This window comes from Camelus ferus, chromosome 13 (assembly GCF_009834535.1).
Source record: "Camelus ferus isolate YT-003-E chromosome 13, BCGSAC_Cfer_1.0, whole genome shotgun sequence".
In the NCBI taxonomy this organism is placed as follows: Eukaryota; Metazoa; Chordata; class Mammalia; order Artiodactyla; family Camelidae; genus Camelus; species Camelus ferus.
Window position 1 is genome coordinate 33,858,245 of NC_045708.1, and position 22,960 is coordinate 33,881,204.

At 41.7% G+C, this 22,960-nt stretch overlaps 1 protein-coding gene across 8 annotated transcripts in view; it reads right to left on the reverse strand.

Moving 5' to 3' along the window:
- Positions 1–13,561: 13,561 nt before the first annotated feature.
- Positions 13,562–22,960, reverse strand: part of STIL (STIL centriolar assembly protein) — a 129,798-nt gene continuing 120,399 nt past the window's right edge. For 7 of the 8 annotated variants that reach the window (XM_032494212.1, XM_006178395.3, XM_032494210.1 and 4 more), the window contains 2 exons: positions 21,468–21,718; positions 13,562–15,063 (listed from right to left, as the gene is read on the reverse strand). In XM_032494212.1, coding sequence (XP_032350103.1) covers positions 14,274–15,063; positions 21,468–21,718 — 1,041 coding nt within the window. In that variant the 3' untranslated portion in view covers positions 13,562–14,273. Of the gene's footprint in view, positions 15,064–21,467; positions 21,719–22,960 lie in introns of those variants that run through there. The other variant, XM_032494216.1, reaches the window with a different exon arrangement.

A 22,960-nucleotide genomic window follows, 5' to 3' on the forward strand; every position in this document is an offset into this window, starting at 1 on the left:
CTCTCACCCCAGCAAGACCACAACACCAAAACCATCACTCTCAACGCTTTCCTTGCCCCGCATCCATTCATTGTAGGGTCCTGGTTACCAGGATTTCAATGGGCAGTTCCTCTTATCCCAGAAAACTCCCCATCTCCCGATGCCCTCCCCCTTCAACCCGGGCTCTTTTCTGCTCTAAAATGGAGCCTGCTTGCCTGAATGATGGGACACAGGTCACATCCAGGGGCTGTATGGAGACAGGGCTGATGTCAACGGACAGATTAAAATGTCCATTCTAGTGGGTTTCAGGCTGAGCCCAGAGCCAAAGAACATCCCTCCCCTCATAATTTAACATTTTAATCTACTGAAGCACTGTACAAATATTAACTCATTTAGTTCTCATAAACGATCTTAAGAGGTTGGTGCTATTATTATCAATTTACAGATGAGGAAATGGAGGCATAGAGAGTAAAAGTAACTTCCCCAGCATTACATATCTAGTGAGTGGTGGAGCCTGGGTTGAAAGCAAATTGGGCACCAGGGTCCTCTCTGGAGCCCAGCGGATGAAGAAGGGAAGCTAGAGCCCTGGCTTGGAGGAGGGATCTGGGCTCAACTCACTGCAGGAGCCAAGATCTGTACTGTGGCCTAGAAATCTGGGTTCAGTGAGGGGTGGGCAATCAGTTCAGTCATGGAGGGTATCTGGGTTCATTCTTTTATGATGGAGGCTCAAATATTGCAAGTCACTTAGCTCTGAACCTTAGTTTCCTCATCTCTAAAATGGGGAGATAACACATACATCAGAGAGCTGATGTGAGGTATATAAGATGATCTTTAAAAGGTGGGGAGGGCAATGACCTATCGAACCTTGCCCAGCCCAGAACCCAGGGTGACATTGTATGCACTTGTGCAGGCATTCTAGTTATCATTTTAGAGAAGGAAATTAAGTCACAGGGAGATATGACTTGGCCAAAGCTACAGTGATCTAGAGGAAGAGCCAAGACCCAAACTCAGTTATCCAGTTCCCAGTCCACAACTCTCCCCGCCGTGCAAGGCTGCTTTGTTCTTCCAGCATTTTGGTTTTGAGGTCCTTTTGGAATCTGAGAATTCACAGACTGAGTCCCCCAGTCAAGGACTGAGCCCAGAGTGTGGCCGAAGTCTGAGTCCTGGCCTCTCTTCACCATTAGGTGACTCTCAGTGAAGATACAGTTAATTCAGTGTAGCCTGTCCCCTCTGTTCCTCTTGTGCGGTTTGGTGGAAGTCAGGGTACCATGTGGATACCAGTAACTTTTACAAAATCTCATAGGAGAAGGGCTACCCATGTCTTGAGAAAAAGTATCTAATTCCTGGAGTTGCCACAGGGCCTCTGCTGGCTCAGCCACACCAGCTGCTCAGCAGGGACCCAGAGGATGGGCCTCTGTGGTGTGTTCAGCCCCATCTCTCACTCTCTTCCCATGCCTCCAGCCCCACTTCACCCACTGTTATCAAATCCAACTTACCCTCCATTGTGTATCAGCTTCTGCCTTACTGTCCTCCACCTCTCACATCTGTCCTTCAAGATCCAGCCTTTCTGCCCCTTCCTTCTTGAAGCCTTTCTGCAAAGGAGGGTGGAGGAGCTGGGGGTGTGGAGGGGGTGGTTGGCTTTCATCTCTCCCTCCTCTGGTCCCTGTTGCCTTTTCTTGGCTGCATCACTTAATAGAAAGAGAGGCAGTCATATAACTCTGAGTTTAAAGCCCAGCACTGCCACCCTTGGGCTGTGGCACCATTGGGCAAGTCATTTCACATCTCTGAGCCCCTGCAAAAAGGGAGAGCCCAGCCAGGGAATGCTTCTCTGAGAACTGATGCCTGGACTGATATCGGAGAGTGGGTTCTGAGGGGTGGGTAGAAGAGTGAGTATTGAGAACTTTCCAGGTGGGCCAAGGACTGGAGCAGAAAGGCTTGAAGTTCATGAAAGAAACAGAGAAGTCTAGTATGGGCTGGAGCAAGGCTGTGAACAATTTAAATAATTTGGGGTGGAGGGAACCATTTTGTTTATTTGGTTTAGGGGGTATAATGTTTTATACAGGATCAGATTTGCTTTTCTAGAAAGCCCTTTGGCTGAAAGGTGGAGAAAGAGTGTGAGGGGGCAGGAATGATGTGGGGAGACCAGTTCTGAGGCCAATGCTGTGGTCCAGGGAAGACGGATTGGAGTGCGGACTAGGGTGCTAGCAGGAGAGATGGCAAGAGGCAGATACAGTTGACATGTGTTTAGGATACAAAATTGGTTTGTCAGAATTGAGTTTGGGGGGTGAGGAGGAAGCAGAAATCCAGGAAACCTCTGGGTTTCTGGCTGTATTTGCCTAGATGGGAGCTTGTAAGCCAACTGGCATGGGGAGGGATTCTGCATTTGGTTTTGAATTTCTTGAGTTTAGGTGCCCTGATGCCCTGGAGGCACAAACAGGCTGCTGGATTATTTTACAGGACATTAAATGACCTGCCGGGCACCCCAAGGCTGTGGAGAAGGAACAGAGACCTGCAAGGCTTTTGTCAGCACTGCAGCAGGGAGTGCGCGAAGAGGTGACATTCCCCAACCCCCTCTATTAGCGAAGCTCCAGATACTGACAGTCTGGCAGCTATCCTGACCTGTCTCCCAACCCTCCCATCCCCCCTCCCCCCCCCCCCCCGCCTGGGGATGGGGGCTCGTGACGTCTACACCCTCCCTCCTTCGCGGTTTCCGACGGTCGGTGGAAAAACGGAAACTGCGCGCTGAGCGGGGCGCCGCCCGAAATAGCATCTGGTGCCTGTCGGTCAGCGCGCTGTCCGAGTGTCCAGGAGCAAGTGACGCTGCCCGCGGCCCCGCCAGGAAATGCCACCCCTCCTCCGCCCGCACCAAAGGGGGCCCTCGAGCGGGCAGGAAACCTGGAGCGCCTGGGCTGGGATGTCGAGCGGGAGGGGACGTGGGGACCCAGACTGGTCCTCTGGAGTCTGATCCTGAAGCGGAGCAGCCTGGAGAGAAGAGCATAGCCTGGTTTGGGGACTCTGGGGCTTTGGGCCAGGGGTCCGTGGTTGTCGCCACTCTGAGCTGTCCCTGACCCCCACCAAAGGCCGAGTTCTTCCTAAACCCCTAAATTTGAGGCTTTAAAATTTTTTCAAGTGTTTCTGCCTGCCCTGTCTTTGGGTGCTAGATGATCTCTGAGCTTTCTCCCTGAGCTTGTCCTCTGGAGGGATGCGATGTATGTGTGCACTGTGAGTAGCCACGTTTATTTTCAGTGCATTTATATAGTGGTGCTATGTGCCCGGTGCTGTTCTAAGCACTGCATAAATATTAATTCAGTTATCCTTACAACAACCCAATGAAGTAGGAACCACTGTTACCTCCATTTTGTAGGTAAGCCAATTGAGGCACAGAGAGGGTGAGTGACTTCCAGAGACCACACAGCAGGTAAGTGGTGGAGCCAGGGTTCACACTGCTGCCAAGGACAGTCTGGCTTCAGGCTGTGCTGCTTCCAAGGAGCTGCAGAACAAGTACAACAGTCAGGCAGTCCTGAGTTCCCGCCCTGTGCCCCCACTTGCCAGCTGTATGTTTCTAGGAAAGTTACTTACTGTCTGAGATTCACATTCCTCATCTGTAGAAGGGAGATGTTAATTGTCCAGACATCATATGGTTCTTAGGATTATTTTGAATGGTAAAAACGCCAATTTGAGGAGATGTCATTGTTTCCCCCTCCTACTTGCATATGGCCATTGTCTCCATTTTTGTCCCCATTCCTTGCCCTGGAAGAACCCTTCCCCCATCAGTAAACATGCCTGAGCCCAGAATTCCAAGCCTGAGATGTGGGGAGAGTCGTCTCTGTGCTTCCAAACCCCAGCAGTGCCATCACAACACTCAGGGATGGAAAGGACTTCACTCTAATTCACTAGTTCTCAAAGTGGACCACATCATCATCTGGGAACTTGCTAGAAAATTCTCAGGCTTCACCCCAAGTTTGCTAAGTCAGGAACATGGGAGTGAGGCTCAGAAATATGTGTTTTAAAAGAATGACCAGGTGATTTCTGATGTGCACAAAAATCTGAGAACCCCTGCTCTGGTTTACAACCCTCATCTGTCACAAAGGCCAACGTAGAGGAATTGAATGTATAAAGAAAGCCTTGTGCTTCCAAAGGTTTTGAAGCCATTTCCCTTTCCCTAACCTTCTTACAAGAGCACCCAGAAAACCAGAGCAGCTCCCCTGAATTATGGCGCCAATAGAGCCTAGGTGCTGTCCTTACAGGCAGAGAAGTCCACACAGCCCTGCCAACAATGGTTTTGCTCCCAGAAAATGACAGAAGAATATGGGTGCAGCCACCTACCCTTTGGCCAGCAAATGGTTGCTGGTGGTCACCCAGATGGGGCCCTGGCCCTTGTGTAACATAACTACTTGTGGGTGGGACCCCTGAATTGGTGATGAGAATTATATGTGCTGAGCACTTGCTGTGTGTGCCTGCCCCACTCCCTGCTTCTGCCTCTGTTCTGTTCTTTCATCCTCCACAATAACCCTGCAAGGCTGCTAGTGTGACCACCTTTAGAGATGAGGAAACAGGCTCATCTTACCTAAGGTCATTTGGCTTGTCAGCACCTGTGTCAGCTTGGACCCAATATCCTTTCCATTCCTACTGGCTATTAGGAAATATTTGCTACATTGGGAGAACCACTTCAAAATCTTGTGGATATGTCTTGGTTTAAATCCCTTGTGGCCCTGAAGAAGATAAACAAATAGCCAAAAATCTCATGAAAAGATGCTCAAATGTGCATTAGGGAAATGCAAATTAAAACTTCAATGAGATACCATGATATACTCACTGAAATGGTTAAAATCTGAAAGGTTGATAGTCCCAAGTACTGGTGAGGATATGGAGTAACTGGAATTCTCATACATTGTTGAAGGGAATGCAGAAGTGACTCAACCACTTTGGAGAATTCTTTGGCAGTTCTTTTTAAACATATAATTTATAAACATACACTTACGTGGGAGAATTAAAAAATACGTAACTATAGGAACTCCTGTACACACGTCTTCATAGTGCCTTTATGCATAATATCTAAAAACTAGAAACAGTCCAAATGCCTAGCAACAGATGAATGGATAAACAAATTGTGGTCCATCATGTAGTAGACTACTAGTCAGCAATAAAAAAGAAGAAAATGTACAGATGTATGCAAAAATATGGGATAATCTCAAAAATATGCTTGGTGAACATAAGACACAAAAGAGTATGTTAGTGCACGATTCCATTTACAGGAAACTCTAGGAAAAGCAAAGCTGACCTGTGGTGACAGAGTGCAGATCAGGAAAGATGGGAGAGGGAGATGACAGCAAAGTGGCACAAGAGAACTTTCTCGGCAATGAAAACATTCTAAATCTTGATTGTGGTGGTGGTTAGATGAGTGTGTGCATGTCAAAACTAAATAAACTGTACACTCAAAACGGATGCATTTTATTGTATATAAATCGTGCCTCCATACAGTTGATTATAAACCTTTTTTTGTGGCCCAGTTTTGCACTTACCTTGTCCAGGAAGCCTTCCCTGGTCAATCCTTCTTGAGTATTTCCTTTCACATCTTGCTCTTCTGATGAGCACACCCCAGAGCCCTCCACTGCAGCCTAACTCCTGGTGCTCACAGGGCATCAGTACATATCTGGGGACGTGAGAGGAACTAAATTGATGTGTTTAGAAAAGTGACAGAGACATCTGCCAGGAAGTAGGGTCATTTCCTCTGACCCTCAGTTTCCCCATCTGTGATAGGGAACGTGATGGGGTGAGGGAACCACAGGATCTCTCTCTCCGTTTTATCTCTTATCATCTCTTTCACTCTGCCTCTCTGTCTCTGCCATCTCAATCTCTCTCTCTGGGTCTGCTCTTTTTCCTGCCTCTGGTCCTCACTCTCTGCCTCTGTATTTAATCTGCTTCTCATCTTTGCCGTCTTCCTCTTTTTTCCGTCTCCACGCAGGCTCTCAGTGAGAACTCCAGTCCCCTGCAGGTACCTGTAGCAACAAGACAGCCCAGTTCTCTTGTCACATTTTTAGCAAGTCAGACCTGACAGAGAGTTGGAAGCTCAGCTGTATGGGGCCAGGGCAAGGGAGTGATGAAACAAAGAGTAGAAAGGGAAGGGGAGAGTTTTGTAAAGGCACCATTTGAAGACACACACGGGTCTCCTGCACTCCATCGCACAGCTCTGTCACCAAGGAAAGCTAGGGCAGGAGGCCCTCTCGTCCACAGGGCCTGGGTCCTGTGTTTCCAGCCCAGAACCCACCCCGTGGGATGGAGCCTAATGGTGTGGTCAGGAATACATCAACTGGTTGTCAGGCCTCCCTAGGCTAGAGTTCTTCCACAGCTACTCAGTAGGGCCTCAGTTTTCTTATCTCTAAAGTAGAGGTAAAGATAACACATGACTCACAGGATGGTTGGAAAAATTATGAGACATATGGAAAGAGCTTAGCACAGAGACCAGCACCATTTAATACATAGAAGCTATTATTTTTTATTATGAGCCTCTACCCGACACCAGCTCTGTATTCAGGCCTAGGGGTGCTGAGATGGAGGAGACAGACACAGAAGCGAAGAGTCATGGGGCAGCTTACTAGATGCTCTACTAGGGAGGGGTGTGTAAAGTTCATGGGGAACCCAGGAGACTGTGTGTGTGTGCGCGCGCGGCCGTGTGTGTGTGTGTGTGTGTGTGTGTGTGTGTGGTTCTTCTGCTGGGAAGGATCAGACAGACTAGACTTTCCAGAAGTGGTGTCATCTGTCTTGGACCGTGATGAACAGAGCAGATGACAGGGAAGACCAATAGTAAGTACAAAGGCCCAGCGGTGGGAAGTGAGGGGCACAGGTCGGGAGGCAAGAAGCTCAGTGTGGTCACGGCTCAAGTCCCACGTCAGGACTCTGTGTAGGTGTGGCGAGAATCGGGAGCCAGGGCTCTCCACGTCACATGCCAGCAACTCCATTCATTCATTTTACTCCATGTTTGCTAAGCATCTAGTTGGTGCCAGTGTCCTAGGTGCCTGGGTGACAGAGACCAATAAGGCATGCTCCTCTTTCTTGGACCGCATGCCCTGCACTAGGGTAGGAAACCTGGGTTCTTTCTCATCCTGTTACCAAATGCTGTGGGGGGAAGAGCAATCACCTGCCTTGTCTGGAACTCTGTTTCCTCATCTGCCTGGTGGGCACAACCCCTGCTTGTTTGTTCATTTTATGCAAACACTTTTGGAGCGGTAGTTCAGGGCCCTGTGCTGGCTGCGGGAGATGGGAGAGGATGCAGAGCCCACCTGGTCTGCCTTCGAGGGGCCGAACCTCCCACTTAGGAGAACAGAGAGGAATCAGATGAAATCATATCCGTGATCTAGGGCCTTTGGCAGCACATGGTTGGATACCTTGCTTCTCCAGGGTTAGTCCCACCACTGTCTTGTTTCCCCAGGACTGTGCACAGGGGCCCTGATATACTGGGTGGCAGGGGAGGAGTGGACAGGGTGAACTCCAAGTAAATCTCCTTGAGGCAGACAGAGGGAGCCGGGGACTTTGGCTGGCCTGGGGCTTCCACTAGAGCAGAAGTTCCTGCATCCAGCTCCTTCTCCTGTGTCCCTTAAACATCCCTCCAGTGTGAGGTATCTGGGTGTATATGGACCCCACTGAATCCCTAGAAGACAGGGACCATGCCCCAGCCCATCACAAAGGCAGGGCAGGGGTACTGCAAATGGATGTTAGAGAAATAAGAGTGACAGAGACAGCTGGAAAAAGAAATTGAAGGAGAAGGACGCCACCCAGCAGGAACCTGGGCCATGAACTTAGAGGAAGCAGAACTGGCCAGCCCTTTTGGTCCTAGAAACCAGCCCCAGAGAAACTGCCAAGTTCATCTTGAACGGCACTTGGAGAAGAGAAATGGTTCCACGACGACACAAGCTGTGAGCCGCAGTCCTTCCTTGGTGGCCCAGGGAACGCAGGTGGAGTCGGGGGCTGGACTCTCCCTGTGTCTGCAGTAGTTTCTGCTGGGGGGAGGGAAGCAGAGGGGAGAGTCACAGCACACCCCTGTGGGGTGATTCTGGGGGTTTGATGCCAGTCACTCATCAGGAGTGACTCAGCTACGGTCCATGGACCTGCTCTCCTTCCAGCGAGCATCTATGATCTGGTATCACCTTACCAAGGTGGGAATGGGAGCTTTAGGGAAATGAAACCCATGTTTACCTCAACCCACTACCCTGAGGGAGAAGGACGAGGAGAAAAAGGAGAAGAGGCAGGAGATCTGAAGCCTGACAGGCCCGAGTTCAAATCCTGACTTCACCAGCATGACCTTGAGCAGAGCACATTACCACTGAGTCTCCATTTCCTCTCAGGGAGAGTACAATGCTCAGGTGAAGAGCAGGGGCTTTGGAGCAAGATTGTGGGGGTTTGAATCCTGGTTCTTCCCAGTGGCTGTGTGACCTTGGGGAAAATTACTTAAACTCTCTGTTCCTATGTCCTACTCCATTAAAAGGAGTATCCACCATAAAAGTATCCACCTCACACTGCTGTCGTGAGGAATAAGCAAGCTAACAACGTAAAGGTCTCAGAACAAAGCAGACATATTCAGTAAATGTTAGCTGTTGTTCTTAAGTCACTGAGTCCTCACGGTGATTAGATGAGAAAACAAAGGCGATCGTGTTTTCCCCTGTGACCCTCACCATCCGGGAGGCAGCAAGTACTGGTTCCATAACAGGTGGTTTTTGATCTTCAAGAAGATCTCTGAGAATAATCTCGTCTTCCTTTCCCCCAACTCGTGCTCATACCACAGCCCCGAACCAGGGTCTTTTCACTCATTGCAAGCCTTTTCCTCCGCTTTTGTCCCTGTTCACCGTGGTCGTGACCGTCTTTGTTTGCATGTGAACCTGCATGTTTGTTGCTGTTACCTCGCAGGGTTGTGTGAGGTCTAACGAAACTCTGAGTAGGAGTCCGTGAGAGCAGAAATGCATTTTCACAACAGCAGTACCTTCTCTTTCTTCGTTTTGCTCCCAAGGGTCTAGCCCACGGACCCAGACACAGAGGGGACATTCAGCAGACCTTGTCCCTGTGACTCTTCCTTGGACAGGGGGATCCTATGTGGTCCTTGCCCCTCAAGAATCTCCCAGCTGTGGGTGCACATAACCAGCACATAAGTTGGCTGTAATAATCTGTAAGAGGACAAAAAGAAGACTGAAGAGAGGGAATGAAAAATCAAAAAAGGAAAAAAATCACTTCCACAAGAAGATTCTGGGAAGATTTCCTGCAGGGTGGGAGGGGTCGTGGAGCAGGGAAGCCTTTGAGCTCTGTTTTGAAGAGTTCAAAGGGCTTTGGACCCATGGAGGGTGCGGAGGCAAAGGGAGAAACTGGAGTGTGTGTGTGTGTGTGTGTGTGTGTGTGTTTACATAGCCTTTTCTTTCCTTTATGATATACAGGGAAACAGGGGGCCTAGGTTCGATTGCTTGGGACCTGACTTACTGACTCAAATGCCATGGCATTGACAGAATGGTCTGGGAGGCTGGAGTCTTGAGGTCCAGCCCGAGCTCTGTGCTTCCTGAGCTGTATGAACTTGAGCAAGTCCCTCTTCTTTGGGCAGCAGCGGGACCAAGTGATTTCTGAGGGCCCTGCAGCTCTGAATACCTGACGTCATCTTTTCCATTGTGTTTCTAATTAGTTCCTCTTGTCCCCCTGGTCTCAGACTCCCTGTGAAGAGGCAGGACACAGGACTCTCCCCAAATCCATCCTTTTCCTGGAGTTCAGCCTCTTACCAGGAGGTGGGAAAGCCGGATTTCCTGTGAGGATGTTCTTGATGACTCAAACTGTTCCGGTTTGGGGAGCAGAGAGGAGACAGGGAACATCACCCTTAAGCCCCTTTTTGTGGGTTTGATGTTTTCTCCCACACTGGAGTTTGAGCTTAAAAATCAGGAAATGTGTAACTCAGAGCTGGAGACAGACATATTGGTACCCCTTTGAACAGATAGTATTACTCAACATTTTGGTGGTAAAAACAGAATTCTTTTTCTTTTTAAGTTGTGAAATATATTAGGCATTATTAGAAGTAGTGAAATCTCCTTTTCCTCAGCTATGACTGTGGAAGTCCTTCAAAATCCTTCAAGGCCCAATATCAGTGTTATCTCTTGCAGCTGCCTTTCCCCTCACTGGACTAGTAAGCCACTCCTCACACCCTATTTCTGCGTCATTGTTTCATACAGTCACAGAATGTTGAGATTCACGGCTCGCCCCTTCACCTCAAAGATTAGGAAACTAAACCCTAGTGATATGAGGTCACAGAATTTGGAGCAGTGGGACAGGAGGAACCCAATCGTTGCTGACTCTTAACCTGGTGTTCTTTTTACTTGCACATTTTTTTCCCTTTCCTATCTTTGGTTCCTTGCCCCCAGCCCCCTCCTCCAATGCTGTACCTATTCATAGCTCCATGCTATCCAACAGGCTGTTTTCTCTATCAGAAATATACCTTCCCCTTCTCTTCCATAGTGCTCCTGCAAGATTCTGGAAAAATCTGGAACATTCTCAGAATAACCTTCCTCCCAACTTCTCTTAACGTACCCTCACATGTCATATAGTTTTATTCTAAGCCCTGACTTCACTGTTTTGCTAATGTTTGCGTGTGTCTTCCCCATTGGATCGAGAGCCCATCGGACAAGTTGGTCTTGTTTATCATCTCGTGCTTGGTATCCAGCTCAGAGCCCAGCAGAATCAACATTAGACACCTGCTGAACGACTCAGAGTGAAAAAGGTGCTGATGGGGAGAAGCAGGATGGAGGGAATGCTGCTGCTGGGCTCGATGCCATGGAAGGACTAGGCTGACGTCCTGGTTGTTAACTATAAATGTGTGACCTCGGCATAGTCATACCTTGTGTCTGTCTCATTATTTGTAGTAAGAAGTTAATGATGTCTGCTATTCATACTTCAGTTGGGTTTTGATTGTGAAGATTATATGAGGGAAGGTGTATGAAAGCACTTTGAAAAGTGTGAAGCAGTCTGCAAACTTAAAACCTTATTATTGAAAGTATTTTGCAGGCATAAAGATTTCTCGGTTAATCTAGGAGCTAGGAAAGGTTCTGTCCTCAAGAGTTATGTCTAGAAAACAAGGGCACAGAAAAATCTTTTTCTCCTCTGATCTCCTGGAACCCTGGCAATACTCAGTAGGCAGTTACCATGATGTGAAATCATTGACGTGAACTCTTAAACATTAACAGAGCTGGGGTTGCCTACTTCAGGACTCTTGACTAAAATAAACGGTAGTTTCTGGTCTTGGCTAAAGGGTAAGGGGACTTCTTGGGGGGGAAATAAGGCCAGGCAGCTTGGAGGCCAGCACATATTTGAAAGAGCATTGACAATAGTATTCAAAATCATTCATTTGTGTCTCGTAGGAAGCTCTTCCTGAATTCCTCAGATCTCAGAGAAGTTGCATTTCTCAATGACCTAATAGAAGCTTGAGCTTCAGTCTCTGGTAACTAACAATTTACTTGTGTAAGTTACTTCCCTAAGGCCAGTGCCTCAACTATGAGGATGACAATCACCAGCTGGGGTCAGCCAGGAGGCGTAAATGAACTAAGGCATGTGAAGTGCTCTGCACAGTGCCCTGTGAGCACGTGGTTAAGTCTTAAAAAGATGGAAGCTATCGTGATTATGCTGCTGTGGCTCTTTTTAGTCTGGACCACTCGTTTTGGCTTTTCATCATACACTGTCTCGTACTGTTCTGCGACTGTTTCCAGTGTGCATCCGTTTTCCCTAGTCTTTACAGCTAGCTGGCAAAGGCAAGGCTTATGTCTAACGTGTCTATATTCACTTCTGTGGAGTTACAGCACAGGCAGGGCAAGGCAGAGGCCAAGTGAGCATAGAGTAATTAACCATCAAGCAGCCCAGAGGCTGAGTGAAGGGACGTTTGGTGAAGGGGATGGGGGTGCCAGGACCTAGACTAATAGGTTTCTTTTTCAGAAGCTGGGTAATAGAAGCTCCATTGTTTCCTTACTTCATATGAAGTAGCAGCCATATATCTATAAACAATATGCTGTGGGACTGGATGAAAGTAAAAAATTCAGACAAATGTCACTTGAGAGGCAATCATCTCCAGTCCTCCAGTCTTTTAATCCAATTTTCCCAGTACTAATGCTTTTTCCAAAGATGCTAAAAAGCTATCATAGCTATTAACTTGCCAAATAACTTACACAGTAAAACATTCTTCTTAGAGAACTTTCTAGAGAGGCTTCAGTGATGGTCTGTCTTCTCTGGATGTGTATTTAGTAGAAAGAGACATGTTTTGTTGAATTATTCAGTCTCCAAAACTGCTTAAGCATCTTATCCGAGGCCTTAAATTAGATATTATAACAGAAGTGATGGTATTACGTTTTGCCTAAAAAGCCTCAGGTTCAGTTTTTATTGTTTAGAGAGCTTCTTGTTTGATGTGAACATTACAGGGTTCCCAGTGATAGTTAATGAGGATGTCAGCTAATTTGCTAGCATTCTGGTTTTTTTTTTTTTAATAACATGCAATATAAATTGTACTTTCACTTCTTGGGTGAAATACTGAGGGCTAAAACTAAAGACCATACTTGAAGTGGTGTTGACAATTTCATTACTTAAAAATTTACTCCAGTGAAACCTGTAAGTGGATTTTCACAAACTTATTAAAAAACTGAAACCCCAGACAGTGCCTGTGGGAACAAAGGTAAGCACAGAATCACTGTCAGTGCCATTCCCACATCTTAATTTTAACCTGAAAGAGCAACGCCACAGGGAAACGTACGCCAGCTGGTCCCTGACTGCAGTGGGGAACAGCAGAGAGCCACCGTGCTACCACGCTTCAGGTGGCTAACTATAAACTGTTTCATTGGATTATTACCTCAGAAGGCCCCAGCTGGGCTGGGAAGTATTGAGAGACCCAAGGTCCATTTCTTTCCAGTTTACACATCACATTTTGATAGCAATGGCATCTTAATTTAACTTCAACGGAAGACCTTTCTCTCTCAAGTAAATGAGGACTTTTTCCATTTAGATTCAGAAATCACCATTTAAAACTTATTTTTTAAGAAGGTAGAGGAAAAAAGGAAGCAACTATCAATATACTCAACAAGTTGGTTGGATCTCAAGGACATTATGCTGAGTGGAAACCAATCAAGACAATGCATACTATGATTCCATTTATATTAGCATTCTCAAAATGACAAAATTCCAGTGATAGAGATCAGATCATTGGTTGCCAGGAATGGGTTGGAGGGAGGCTGTATTTTAATAGTACTAGGGAATTTCTTTGTGATGAAATAGTTCTGTATGCTATTGTGGTGGTGGTTATGCAAATCTACGTGATAAAATTTCACAGTCATACATCAAAAAGTAAATGAGTGGAGCAACTTGTGAAACTGGAAAGATCTGTGGCTTAGTTACTACTGTTGTACCTAATGTCAATTTCTTGGTTTTGATCATTTACTTACTATGTTTATGTAAGATATTATCATTGTGGGTTGCTATACCCAAACTCTCTGTATCATTTTTTAAATTCTGGGGAGTCTAAAGTTTTTTGTTTTTGTTTTTTAAAGTAGAGAGGATGTGCTATAACAGATGACAAAGGAAAGCAGTCAATCTAGACAGTTTTATTAAGTTCCATTAAAAAATTAAAACATTTGAAAAACTCACCAAGTTTATAGAACACACTCATACTCAATAGTTGTCTTATTGTGATAGCTAGTGCTATATGTCGAAAATGTTGCATTAACATCAACCCACCACAGTACAAAAGTTTTACTTCCACAAAATTTAACAAATATGCTTCTTAATTAAGAGGATAAATATACTCCTTGTATAAAATATCTAATTTAAAAAAATAAAACTTTCCCCTTAAATTCAATAAGGGTTGATTTGGCTAATTTAATCAAGGTCATGATAACTTCATCTTATGGTCTTTTAGGTGACACTGGGTAGATGCAGAAGTGCAAAATGCTGGGAAAACAGACTTACTTTTCAAAATGTACAGCATAAAAGAACAGTTCAGATTCAGAGTTGGATAGTACCTACTTATCTAAATTTGTTGAAATAACTCATCTCAGGATTTGTTTCTTTCTTTTTTTTTAAAGTTCCAGTGATGCTGAACAGCTCTATTTTAACAAAGAACACTCAGCCCTCGTACAGGCCAGTCATCTCAAAGACAATCAGGTCACCTGTTTGGCTCTTTGTCATAAGCTGCTACCAAGAAACACAGCAATCCCTAGAATAATTAGGAATTCCAAAACTATTCCCTAAGTATCTTCAGGAGACATCCTGTCCTAATTATCAGGAGGGCAGCTAAAGGTTTAAAATAATTTTGGCAACTGTCTGAGACGCTTTACATCTAAGAAGGTGCCTACTGAATTCATACTATTCATTTGCTTTAAAGTTTCAGAAGGCTTCAAACTCTCAGGAAAAACTGGGGTGTCCCTTACATTTTCTTTCTCAGGATGTTGGGTAAACTCTGCTTTTCCAGTTCGGAGGTTCACTGCAGGACTTGGTTTAAGGTTCTTTAAGAAGAAAGCTGGGTTTTCATTCAACTGCTGTGTTGTTTTTGGCTGAACAACTTCATTTGTAATATTTCTCAATACTGGCATATCTGTGTGGGTGCCCGTGGATTCACAGTTATAACAATTAGTTATTTCACAAGCATTCCTAGGAGGCTCTTTCTGATAACCAAGTTGTTCGGCTATGCACGTAAGGTTTTGATTCACCAAATGCTCATTCTTCCTATCTACATTGTTTGGAGGTTCCTCTTCATCTTCACTATTGTCGCTGCTTTGTATGAGTCCATATCTCTTCATATATTTTTTGGTTGCAAATGACATGTTGTTTGGTGAAATTAAACTAAGCCCCACTGTGCTTCTGTCTGTATTAATATGTAGAAAGCTAAAAGATGAGTCACAGTTATTTTGGTTTGATCGAGTGAGAGACAGTTGTGACAGCTGATTTTCATTTAAATATTTCAGAGCTATAGCATTTGCCTCCATGCTCAAATCCACACCGTTGGGGCTTAAGCCACTCATGCCAACGTTAGCAAATGACATATAGTTTAATCCAGAGATCACTGCTTCAGGGCTGATGCATGCCAACACACTGAAAGACAGAACAGAGCAAGCCATCATCTATCTCATTTTGAGTACTAAGCAGCGTTATTGTAAATATGTTCCATTCTATGAAAGCAACAAAGCAACAAAAGATCTTCAGCTTTATGGCTGATAGTGCCTTTTATCTCAGTTCTCACACATCTAAATCTTGATGATCCAGAAACATTCAAGGGATAAATACGATAACCTAGAAGGTAATCCATGATTCAAAGAATGAAAGTGGGACACAAATTAATTTTCCTAAATTTATACATAAGTTATGGTTTTAAGACCAAATACAAGACCCCCCCAAATGTAAAGTTTTTCAATATTGATAAAGTAAAATAAAAATAATGTCAAACAGAAAACACACTTGACAATATAACATCACAAGCTTTGGTGAGTAGCTCAGAATATTAAGTTGTTCATAGTTGAAGAGATTCCATTTGTAATGAATGAAAAACATCAGTCAGTCTCTGGACATGGACATCTGTGCATATATACTAATTTTCTTTCGTTAGATATAATCCTCAACTCAGTTTGGTTGGCATTATCTCATTATTAGTAATTAAGTGACTTGCCTTTTCCTGTATATCACATATACAATAATAGCTGCTAATTTTTATTGATGCTTCATTATGTGCCGGGCACTCTGCTAAACATTCAGTACCTTATTCAATCCTCGCAGTAACCTTTCCCTGGGGGGGTTGTCCCTATCAGGTAGTTCAACCTTAATCTCCACTCCAATACTTCACATTTCCCTTTCCCTATTCTGTTTCTCCTTGGCACTTATGGCTATCTATATATTTAGCCCACATTTCTTACTTATCATCTGGCTCCCTCATGAAAGCATGAGGGCAAAGGTTTTGTCTATTTCCCCCACGACTGCAGGAGCCTTGGTGCCTGGAACAGTACCTGGCACAGGGTAGGCACTCAATAAATATTTACTGAATGAATAAAATAGGTATTTTTATTATCTTTATTTTACAGTTCAGAAAACTAAGGAATAGAAACTTTTAAAATAATTTCCCTAAGTTGAACTGCTAGTAACCAGCAAGCTGAGACCAGGTCTTACTCTCTGGGCTTTATAACCACCACTGTCTCACTATACCGTATGAAGCAACTTGTATTTTGCTATCAATGTTTTTATGTTCCCTAAAAATTAGAGTCCTCTGTGTACTAATATATTATATATAGGTTACTTATATTGTTATTATATTCTAGTCAAAGAATATGCTATTTCCAAATCATCCAATGAAGAAATCCAGCTATTTTATATATGCCAGCCACTGCCTGCATCCCTACCCCCAAAACCAAATTATCAGGTATTTTCATTCTCATAAGCACCTGAAGTTTTGAATAAACTATTTTCAACCATTAATATTCCCTGAAACTAATGATGGCATCACCAAACAGCGGAACAGTGTGCTCCATAACGCTAGTCTTTATACTCCCTTGGAATTCTTCTTTAACCCTCTTGGTATTACTACTTTGAAGACTGTCTTAATAAGATGGAAGAGACACTACCAATCTATCCAAACATTATTCTTTTATGATATATTCATAGTGGTAATATCTTCTGAATATAAAGTCTTTTTCTACTTTCTTTGCCTATTTCCTCAGAATCATAAGCAATTTGCTTATTAAATCAGAAGACATGTACATATTAAATATATAAGTATAATATCTATAGATAATATTAATGTAAATAATATGAAAAAGCAACTAAAACCTTCTAAATCAAAATAAAAATATTTAGAAAAAGTAGATCTAATTTGAATTAGATTTTCTTTTATAGAATGGTTAAAAGATCTATAAAAATCCATGAAAGCAATCAGTATTAGTCTAGAAGTTTCTTCAAGTTTCACTGTCTAACACAGCTAGCTAGTTTCAATTTGGGGGCTGGGAAAAATTACTTTGAAAACAAAACAAGTCAATATTACACAGAACCAATGCATATAAACACTATGGTAATTAAGATGAAAAGCAAAAGGAGAGCATTCCACTAAGCAAATCCTAAAAGCTTTGATCACAGATATACTATGTTAGAATCACATTAGACGTGCAGTCACAAAAGGATCATGAGAGTCCACTTAGGTTTAGAGAGTCACACGCCAACAATTAAAGGAATTATTCCAACTTAAAGATGAAAACCAACCTGGACTTATTGTCCTGTTTGAATCCTGATTAGTTATGTCCTACTTATCCTACATAGGGTTTTCCAGTAGAGAAAACCTAGTGTTTTCAAGTAGAGAGAAGGAAGGAACTAGACAGACTGCTTAAGATCTGTTTTGAATTAAAAAAAAATTACTTCAATTGAGAATATGCCTGTAGAGGCTGCAGCCAGTCCTCCATCTTCCCTGTGATTTCTAGGTATATCTGGGACCTTCTTTCATTGTCTTCCTGCTTTTGGACCTTCTTAATCTCTGCAGTGTTATGGAACAGGAAGGCAGAAAGGAAATCTTCCCCTGTCTCTGCTACTCTTCTGGTGGAGAGATATGCTATGCTCCTGGGGTCCAGAACTGGAAAGTGAAATAAGGTTTCACATAGGCACAATGACAAAGGCTAGCTGGTTTACAAAACTAGAAGAATAGCAGGTATTACAAGGATTATAAATATTACTTTCCTGGAATACTAAGCTACAACTTATACACTACTTCTGTAGGAAAATATATCTTAAATTCGAAACAACTGCCTTATACACTTTTAGCACACTGGTTATATTGTACCAACATGTATTAAAAGATAACAACACAAGGCCATAAATACTGACAGTAAGTATTACAGAGGTACTAAAAATAATACATTCATTGTACACTGCAGTGATGACCTGAGTAGGTGAGATTTCATTCATTTAGCAATCCATGAAGACCCACTAAGTGTGGTAGAGGCAATGAGGATTCAGAGACAGAGAAAACTTACAGTCTTGCTGGAAAGGCTATCACAAGAACATGCTATATAATCTATTAGAAATAAGGTATTCTGAGACTACAAAACATCAATATTCTGGTGAGGGGTCCAGGGAAACTGACAAAGGAGGTAACATCTGAGTTCATCTCTGAAGCATAAGGAGGACTCTGGCAAACAGAAAGATGAAAAAGAGCATTCCAGGTAAAAGTGACAGCAAGGAACTCTGCAAATGCCAATGGTGGGTAAACTGGAATTTAGTAGCAAGTGGTAGGAGATTTAAAAAACTAAGTGCAAGACAAACTGTGAAACAACGTGAATTAATCAGGTAGGCTTTGGATAGTCTTATGTTTGGAATCTCCTCTCAGCTGAAGACAAACAAAATCTGACTTCTATGTGTTAGAGGAATAATTTCAGTGCAGTTTTATTTTAAATCACAATATATAGAACCCATTAATAATCAATAACATATAGATTAAATATAATTTAAGATTTTTTGGTCTAAATTAGCATAGATCTTTAAAATGGGCAGTTTTAATATACAGTAATTAGAATACAGTATGAAAATACTGCTTAATATTAGGTACCTCTCCTATGTGCTTCCACAGCAGACTATCTCCTTCCTCTTCATAGCAAGTATTAGAGTATGTTATAATTGACTATCTGTGGGCCTTCTCCACTGAGCTGTAAGCTCTATGAGGGGAAAGATGTCTTTGCTAGGTTATCTTGTATACCATGATGTTTCTCATGGCAGGCTCACAATAGAAGTTCAATACATATTTACTGAAGTAAAATGAGTGGAAGTATTGGTGAAATACCTAACAAATGCAATCTTTGCAAAAAGATGTTCATCACAGCAATATTAAAAATAGTAAGAAACAACTTGACAAGTTCTTTTCAGTTCTGACATGAGGGGAGGGGTCCAGTAAACAAATACCATATTCCATTTACTAGTCTATTATTCCCTCATTAAAGACGATGCTTAGAAAAGGTTATAACAAATTGGAAAACATACTTATTTTTGAATGAAAAGCCAAAAACAATATACATATTTTTGGTATATACAGTATAGTCAAAACACAAAGCAGCAAAATATACATTACCATAAGACCCCACCAAAAAATTAAACAAGCAATAAGCATAGAGCAAAACAGTAAAAAACCAAAACAAAAACAAAGCTATGGGTTTCAGAGTTAGAAGAGTAGGTTTAAAATCATAGGTGTGGGGCCTTGAGCAAATTGGGTACTTAATTTCCCTATCTATAAAACAGGAATAATAATACTATCTACCACATAGATTATTGCAAGGATTAACCGAAATAATGTTGCATAAAACTTAAGCACAGTTCCTCACACATTATGAGCACTAAATAAATGGTTGCTGTTAAAATTATTTTAGAAAAATAAAAATAGAAAAGCAAAATTTTTAATAATAAATGAAGTTAGTTGGTATGAACGTGCGGTTTTTCTTGTCTACTTTTCTAAATTTTCCAACGTTTCCAAAATAAACTTATATTACTTTGACAATGGAAACAAAACAAATATCAAATTCTATTTGCAAAGCTCTACAATATGTTACACAATTTACACCATAAAATAAAACTTAAAAAAAGATTTTCATATGAAGATAAAACTATGTTATTGTAAAACTTTAGCCAGCTTACTCCTCTATGGAAATAATTAATTTAACACATTGCTTTGAACTGACAATAATTTTTTTCACATTGGCTTTCAGTTCCTTGAGAAAATTATCTCATATGAAACTAAAATCCTACCTATGAATGTATATCTACGATTTTTTTCAACCTACATAATTAAATTTTAAAAATGGGAAGAACCCACAATATTCAATGAAAATGTCTATTCTATAATGGTAAATAAATAAAAATGAACAAAATTATATATAACAAAAGTCCAACTATGTTTCCCAAAAAGCTAATTTTCTTTGGGTATTATTAGTTCAGATAATATTTTCTTAATTTTCTAAAATTCCAACCCTGAGCATATATTATTTTTATAGCATTAATTTATAATGTAAATTATCATTTAAATAAAGAGCAGAACAATCTTGATTAAAACAATCTGACTACCCCACCCTGATACATCAAAAAGGCTTTACTTTCCACTTAATTCTAGGCATTTAAAATTGAATTAAATTCATTACATACTGAAAATTTGTTAATTTCAGCATTTCACACTTAAGACATTAAAACAGGATAGCCACTATGAAGAATTAAAATTACTTAAACACTACTCGCCACAGACAACCATACTAAAATGTAAGGGTTCCACACAGACAGCAGGGTGCTTTATGCATTCCAACAGACATTATGTAGCCTCTGTTTCAAAAGTACTGAAATAAAACCTTCAAAAACGCTAGCTTCGCTCTTCCACATTGGTGGCAGGAATATAAACTGGTACAACTACTTTGGTAGGCATGGCAACATCTACCAAAACTTCAGATGCACATGTCCTTTGACCCTGCCTACTTCCAGGAATCTATCCAACAAAGATACCTGTACAAGTACCTGTAGAATGATGTTCACTTAGCATTGTCTGAGATAAGAAATAAGAGATTCAGCCTAAAAGTGCATTAATAGAGAACTGGGGTTCACTATATTATAGTACATGGGTAAACAGAATATTACACAGCTATTTAAATGCATGAGAAAGACTTGTTTATACCTATAAAGTATCTAAGATATAATGTTAAGTGAAATAACCCCAAATTGTAACACTCATCACACAGATATATACTTGAATGTACCGAGAGCATTTCTAGAAGAATACCAAAGAAACAGCCTAGGAGGAATCAGACTGAGGAGTTTGGGAAGTGGGTGCTTTTGCATTTTATCTGATATTCTTGTGTATTATTTGATACCTTTTTAAATCATGAGACTGTGTTACTTTTGTAACTAGAAAATAACATCAAAAATAATTAACAGAAAACATACTATCCTTAATAACATAATTTCCAGATTTTATCCCTTTAAAAACAAGTATGTGTTGAGGTGATCCTTAATGATGAAGAATCTAAACAGAGGAACATGGCCAGCTGGGACTGGTGAGCATTAAGGGTCATATAACTATATTCTTCAAAACATATTCCTAGAAAAAGGAACGTTTCTGCCTTTTAGATGGCACAACTGCATTAACCATACGTCCAGTAGCTGGGGCAGACACTATTACCTCCAGGAAAATCTTTCCAGACACCAAAAATGAGTAAAAGCTCATCTCTCTTTCTCCAAGACTCCCAGAGCATTTTGTTGGCATCTTTACCCAGGAGATATTTCCCAATTATGTTTCAAATTACCTATATATATAACCCACTCTTCTGCTAAAATAAAGAATCCAAAGCGTAGAGACAATCTTTTATTCATCACATACATAGTAGGCCCTGAATAAATGATGAGTCAACTGAATTGAGTGGCAAGCTTATACCTTTTCTCATGAGACTGCTGCAATATATTTTTTTTTTTTTATCTTTTAAAACAAAGTTTAAACTTACCTAGCATGATCCACTTTATGTGCATTTTTCTTCACTTTAGTGGGTGAATCAATTTTTACTCCAAGGCTTCTTAGCTGCTTAAGGGTTGCATTAAGAACACAGTCTTTGTCCACCAGTCCTGAATCATGTTTCTTTTTCTTTGTATGGTAAACATTCTGGGTTGTGGCGCATTCATGGCTGATAATTACTGCTTTGGTAGATGGCTGCTCAGTTTCCTTGGGGGGATTATTCAATAGGTGGTTCCCTTGACCCTGATGAAAAGGGAGAAAGGACATTTTTGAAAAACCGCTATTAACAGTCTTAGGAAACAAAAATGCAATGAATAGCATTAAGTAATGCCAGAGAAGAGCAAAATATTACCTTGCTAAATTTTACAAAGTATCAAGTACATCTGTCAAGTTTTATACTGTTTTTATAAATGAAGCCCATCCTAATGAATGACTGACTGATTTAATCAGATCCTAGAGAAAACTTGGGATGTTTGTTCAGGACTTGTTCATTTTAAAACCAACAGATACAAAATCATTTGAGTAATATTTCAAGTGTTTTCAAGGATTTATATTAAATTCTTTATGAACAAGTTTAAAATCATGCTCTCATTTGAAAAATTGTAATGTTTTAGAGTTATAAATTAGATCTTTATGTTACTTTCAGAATTTGACTCTTCTCTTTTCTCACTGAATGAGAATGACCTGTGCTACTACCTCTGCCTGACATTAGAGCACATTTCATTCCCTGAGCACGTGGCTGCTAGTACCAGTCTAGGACCTAACATGCAAATAATACGTATCAGGTGATGAAGACTTAGGGCCCTATGAAGCATGTTTAATTAGCCTTCAATTATAAACGGAGAAATCAAACGTTCCCTAGTCTACAATCTGACTGTAAGTGACAGCCATGGTCATTCGACCTTCAAGTCCCAGTTTATATTCTACCTTTTCCAAGATGACTATTTCCTCCAAACAGAATTACCACTTTTTACTGTGTGCTGCCTTTGCTTGCAGCACTTCTCATCCTGTCCTGTGACTGGTTGTTACTGGTATCCAGGTACTATTTCCCCCAGGTTTCCAAGGGCAGAGATTGTCATATTCATCTTTATATTATTCATTTTTATATTATCCACTTTACTTAGTTCAATTTTCTTAGTCTAAGCTAAGTAGTCAATTCAAATCTGCTTACCTGCACTGAAATCAATAAATATTATCATAAACACTCTACTGCTTTCTAATTTTCAAACTCCCTGCAAATTCTTGTTTTTGTCTGGTACTAACTTAAGTTTAAATCTGGCATATTGTCAACATAGTTTTAAAATAAGACTTTTTTTTCTGGCTATCTAAGTATCTGATGACTGGCATGCTTATGACTTAATGAATTTAGACTGTCACAATTTATGAAAAGCTAAAAGAAATAAATGATGTATCATTAATTTGGGGAAAATCTTTTTACATCAAGGTCCCAATCAGTTTAAAGATAGGAAAGACTTAACTTGCATA